Source organism: Gambusia affinis, linkage group LG09 (genome assembly GCF_019740435.1).
Source record: "Gambusia affinis linkage group LG09, SWU_Gaff_1.0, whole genome shotgun sequence".
NCBI lineage: Eukaryota > Metazoa > Chordata > Actinopteri > Cyprinodontiformes > Poeciliidae > Gambusia > Gambusia affinis.
In genome coordinates, this window is record NC_057876.1 from 29,687,228 (window position 1) to 29,693,227 (window position 6,000).

At 42.1% G+C, this 6,000-nt stretch overlaps 1 protein-coding gene across 2 annotated transcripts in view; it reads right to left on the bottom strand.

Annotated features, from left to right (window-relative positions):
• The window catches only part of mgat4b (alpha-1,3-mannosyl-glycoprotein 4-beta-N-acetylglucosaminyltransferase B), a 72,167-nt gene that overhangs the window by 24,407 nt on the left and 41,760 nt on the right, over window positions 1–6,000 (bottom strand). For both annotated transcript variants that reach the window (XR_006371613.1, XM_044126666.1), the window contains exons 2-3: window positions 3,141–3,320; window positions 1,501–1,644 (exon numbers count right to left, since the gene is read on the bottom strand). Coding sequence is in view for 1 of the 2 variants with exons in the window: in XM_044126666.1 (XP_043982601.1) it covers window positions 1,501–1,644; window positions 3,141–3,320 (324 nt within the window). In the remaining variant the exon portion in view is untranslated. The remainder of the gene's footprint in view (window positions 1–1,500; window positions 1,645–3,140; window positions 3,321–6,000) is intronic.

Consider the following 6,000-nt stretch of genomic DNA (forward strand, 5'->3'; position numbering starts at 1 on the left):
CTTTTCTCTGTCCTGCACTGAATTATCAAACACTTCCAGGGCAACAAGCCACTATCGTTCCATCATAAATACATTTCACTACACTTAGTCGTGCACACACACACACACACACACACGCACACACACACACACCCCCACACACACACACAGTGACATTGCTCAGTATTTTAGCCTCCAGGGCCAATGGCTGTGTCACAGGGGTTTCAGTGGGCTGTGTGTCCCCAGGCGGAGGTCTGTCCCTGTGCTGCCGGTGCAGCCAGGCTTCGGGTCTGTGTGTGTGTGTGTGTGTGCGTGTGTGTGTGTGTGTGCAGGTGTGATTTGTGATGTTTTGCCTAATTTCTTCCTGTATTTAACCTCCTCCTGCAGCATCACCCTGGAGCCAGTAGCTCATCTCGTCCAGGTTGCTCCTGCTGAACATGTTCTCTCCACTCAGTTTAATTCGTGAGGCGGCGTCATAAAAACCCGGGCTGAGCGGTGCGCCAGCGGCCAGCTGAGGACCAGACCTGGTTTTTAACAGTAAACGTCATCGGAGCCTGCTGTCACAAACCATCAAGCATTCCTCATAGCGTTTCTCTTTCCAACACAGTATTCCAGATCCCAATCCAATAAAGCACACAGGATCTGCTGCAGGCACAGAAACACAAGTTTTAACCGTCAGAAGGGAATAAACTGACCGGTCTGCTGCAGCTCCACTGGAGGAAAACTGAGGCAAATGGTCTGGTCTTATCTGTCCTCTGTTATGCTTTAATTTTATAATTTTTTATTTAATTAAGATTATTTTTTATTTCACCCTCATTTTTTTCCCCCACCAGGGGGTCCTTTTTGTGGGCTCTAGTGTCCCTTTTTTCACAGCAGGCTGACAGGAAGGGGGGAAGGAGAGGGGGGAAAACATGCAGCAAATGTCGTCGGGTCGGGGAATCGAGCCCGCGACGGCCGCGTCGAGGACTGGAGGCCTCCGAGCATGGGGCGCGCTGACCTTTACGCCACCGGAGCACGCCCCATTTCACCCTCATTTAAACCAGATTTCATCCTGGTATTATTCTAATTTTATCCAGACCTTTTTATTAATTTTCTCTTGGTTTCATTCAGTTTTTATTTCAATTTTACCCTTACATGATATTTTAATATTTGTGTCTAAGTTTTATTCATGTTTTTATTTTGATTTTATTAGTTATTTTATTAATCAAAGTTATTTTTATTTTACCTTGATTGAAGCTTGATTTTGCGCTAATGTCATCCTGGTATTATTCTCAGTTTATTCATTCTCTTTTATTAGTTTTCTGATGTCATCCTGCCTGCTTTTGCTGTAGTTATTCCAATTCCTTCCTGACCATAAAGCCCAGCACCAACTGTGAAGTAGGGTGTTGGAGGTATGGTGATGTGGGCTTAGTTTTCAGGTTCATTGACTGAACAAAGATCTGAAACCAAACAGCAGATCTAAAAGAAGGCGGAGTTTCCCTCCCTGGTTCCGGTTCTGTTCCAGGTTCTGGTGTGTCTTACCTCCGGTGCGTCCCTGGCCCAGGTGAATGGCGGGCTGCAGGCTGTCCTCGCGGCTCAGCAGGTGAGGAAGATGATGGAAGATGGAGGGAAGCTGCAGGACATTTTTACTGCTGCTCACGTTCCACAGCTTCAGCCGCGTTTCCTCTGAGGAACCAGAACCAGTCAGACCCGACGGACCAGAACCAAACAGCAACAAATATTTTACTTCTTCCATCCTTCCTTCTCTTTCTTCTTTTATATTCATTCTTGTCATTTCTCAACCAGTCATTAATTTGTTAATCAGATCAATCAATCAAATTTTATTAGTATAGCACATTTCAGCATCAACATAGAATCAATAATCAAAACAGAACATTAAGTCAAGTTCCGTCAATAAATTTATAATTGATCACGTTTCAAATAAAATCCTAAACAGGTTGGTTTTTAGAGATTTAAAGGAAGTCAGTGTTTCAGCTGTTTTACAGTTTTCTGGAAGTTTGTTCCAGATTTGTGGTGCATAGATGCTGAATGCTGATTCTCCTCGTTTGGTTCTGGTTCTGGGGATGCAGAGCAGAACCAGAACCAGAACCTGAGAGTTCTGGAAGGTTGATACAACAGCAGCAGATCTTTAATGTATTGTGTTGCTAAACCATTCAGTGATTTATAAACTAACAACAGTATTTTAAAGTCTATTCTTTGAGCTACAGGGAGCCAGCGGAGAGACTTTAAAACTGGTGTTATGTGCTCTATCTTCCTGGTTTTAGTCAGAACTCCAGCAGCAGCATTCTGGATCAGCTGCAGCTGTTTGATTGATTTGTTGGACAGACTTGTGAAGACGCCGTTACAATAATCAATACGACTGAAGATAAACGCATGGATGAGTTTCTTTAGATCTGGCTGAGACATTAGTCCTTTAATCCTGGAAATGTTCTTCAGGTGATAGAAGGCCGACTTTGTAACTGTCTTTATGTGGCTCTGAAGATTCAGGTCAGAGTCCATCACTACTCCCAGGTTTCAGGCTGGTCGCTGATTTTTAGTTGTAATAACTGAAGCTGTGCACTGACTCTAGATCTATAACTCTAGATCTATAACTCTAGAGATCGTTCCTCTTTAGGTCCAAAAATAATAACTTCAGTTTTGTTTCTGTTCAGCTGGAGAAAGTTTTGTCTCATCCACACATTTATCTGTTCTAAGCATCTGTTCAGTGATTGGATGGGGCCAAAGGTCACCTGGTGACATCATAATGTAGAGCTGTGTGTCATCTGCATAGTTTTGGAAGCTAATATTATTTCCTGTTATAACCTGAGCCAGTGGGAGCATATAGATATTGAATAAGAGGGTCCTAGGATTGAACATTGGGGTACCCCATATGTGACCTTTGACCTCTTTGATGAGAAGTTTCCAATTGAAACAAAGAAATCCCTGTTCTTTATGTAAGATTCAAACCAGTTAATCTCTGGACCGGAGAGTCCGACCCAACTCTCCAGTCCATTCAGTAATATGATAAAACACTGAAGAGGAAAATTCAGAAAAAATCTCCCTGACTGATTAATCTTGACTCAAACTCCTCCATCATGATTTTCTGTAAATATCTCATTTGTGTCACGTTGCCACTGTACTCATTGAGTTGTGATAAGTGAAGTCTGCTCTTCATCACTGACCTGACAGGCTGCTCCAGGTGCGGTTGATGTCCCGCAGCGCCTGCTTCTCGGCGATGGCCCGCTTGATCTCCTCCAGAACCAGGTTCAGCTCCTTGGAGCGCCGCAGGTTCTCCTGCTCGGCCGAGTGCAGGCGCTCCCTCAGGGCCAGGAACTCCCTCTGGTAGATGTCCACCACATCTCCTGCAGGGGGCGCACACAATCACAATGTCGCTATCATCATCACCAACAGGTAGATGATGGAGGACATCATCTGAGCTTCCTGTTTTATTCTGATAGGACTTCCTGTTCCAGGTTTAGCTGGTCATCCATCTAAATGTTTTGGCTTCAGATCATTTAAACCTTTGCACAAAACCATTCTCAGATAATGAGATTTCAGTCAGCTCAATTCTGCCTATCTTGAGTAATTTTAGGGCGCTGTTGCTTTAAATGCAAATAAGCTGCCGCTGGCCACGCCCCCCTCCCAACATTTAAACTACGATGTGAAAATGGCTGCTAACAAATGAGCAATTACCCAACCGTACAGCTGCGAGAAGCAGATGTGGAGCCTCCTGCACAACCAACCAGAATGCAACAAGTGTTTTCTGGATGGTAAGTCAACAGGAAAACTCTTCCAGCAGCCATTGTACAGCAAAACCAGCTGACCAAACGGGCTGGAGCTCTACTGGGGTTGCTAGGTAACCTGCTGATTTGTGATGTTATATTTTGGAGGTTTTTGAAACGGCTCATTTTCCAGACACAAAAAATTAAGAACTTATTGCCAAAAAAACAGTCTGTTTTTTAAGTTTTTAAGTTTAAGTATGTTTTGAAGAAGAGTAGAGATACAAATAGAAGAACAAAAACATGCAAAAAGTGAGTTGGTAGTTGTGCTTATATTTTACTTTGCTTTAATAATATATTGCAAAATTACATATTGTTGAAGAAATAAAAACAATAAATGTCTTAAAAATAAATAAATTTTTCAGTTTGTTATTGCGCCACATCCCCCCCTCCTTCTCTCTCTACTCACTCACTCTCTACTTCCTCTTCTGAGAGGGGAGATGTGGTACCAGCTCTCCATCTAACGGGTTAATTGAGTTTCCTAAATCTGCTGAGATTTATCCTGTCCAGAACTGAAGTAAACTCTGTTTAAGCATCGAGAAACGATTCGCCTGGTTTCTGACGGCCTCCATCCAGGTGTCCCACCCTTCTTCCCCCTGTGAATTAGCCAGACTGATCAGCCTGCAGCCAACTAGTTTCACAGAACACACCTATTAACGGTCGCTCGTTCTCTTTTATTACAATTTGCTCTTGTTACTGAACCAGGTAGGTTTTAGTGACTCAGCGAGTCCCAAGGATGATGTTTTAAATTTGGGCTATCAGGAACCAATAAACATTTTCCACCTCTTCCTCTCCAGAATCGAACATCATAGCTATTTTACAACCATCAAAGAACTTTAAGGTGACTCATTAATTGAATGTCCACAACATCTTTTAGATTTTCTTTATGCTAAATAATTTATTAGTAAGGCAATTTTGCAAGGGTCAGTACAGCTTAATTCAGTAGCAGAAATAATCAATAAGAAAAATCAATCATCTAGTCTATCTTTCCCTAATGCTGACACTGAGAACTAAAAAGGGAACCTTTGAGAGAGACGGACAGAGTTTGGCTTTTCGAACCCCAGACCTGGCCTGATGATGAAGGAGGTGTTGCAGCAGGAGGAGGATGTTGGTCGACGAAGGCAGGGATCTCTGTAGGCCTGACGAGCTTTCTTCTCCTCATGGGTGGTGAAGTCACACAGGACTTGGGTGCTGGCAGGAAGGAAGGCATCAGTTCTTCTTCTTTGTCTTTGTTCTTTGTCTTTACCTTGGTCTTCATCTTCGTCTTTGGGGTCTGAACCCAGCTGATGAGAGAAGTGCGATCTGAAGCCACATGTTTTGGGGCAGACGGGTTGGTCCCCATGATCAGGACAGTCTTCGGCTCTGTGGCCCCGGCTCTTCTTCAGCTGCAGAGTTCTTTGTCCATCTCCATCTTGACTCGAAGCTGCCTGGAGGATCCAACCAAAGTTTCCTCTTTTGCACCCACCTTTTATAGGGTTCATCCACCCTTTTGGTTCATTTGCATTGACCAGCACTGATGCTGTGCTTATTTCATTGGCTACCTGCTTGGACAGATGATCTCATCTCCATCACTGTCTTAGAGACATTGTGTCCTGATGTCTGTGCTAATGTCTCAGGTTGCTTAACAACCTGTTTCCAAATAAGGCGTTGACCATCTCTGCTCTCCTGTTAGTTCCCCTTTTTCCCTTTAACCTTTCACCTTCCATCCACCTCCAACACATCAGTGATCTTTAATTGCAGTTACACCTTTTACACTATTTCACGTTCAGAGTAAAAATCACATTTAAAACTTCTTTTACTTCTCTGATTTATCATTCATTTATAATGTTATGATAACCATAATTTATCAGTTACTCTTATTATAATCTTAATGTGAGTTATTACAAATGTTTTCTGTAAAGAAACCAAGAATAATTCATGATTCTTATTATTTAATATCAAAGTTAAAGTTACTTGTTTTACCTGTAAGAGTTCCCACTAATGCAAGTGTAAGTATTATTACAAGTAAACCAATATTAATATAAGTATTTTACTTTGAATCTTATCCAATTACTCACAATGTTTAGATTTCTTTCTTTAAAACTTTCATGATAAGTAATAGTCTGAACTATTTTTATAAATCTGCAGGCTGGAAACTTACTTCCTCTTTTTCCAGGAAACTGCTTTTCCTGTTTCATGACTCTCTCTGTCTGACTATGATTTCTTATGATTAAATAGAAAAAAGTAGAATTAAAGCAAAGTTTGCAGGAGACAGAAACAACGC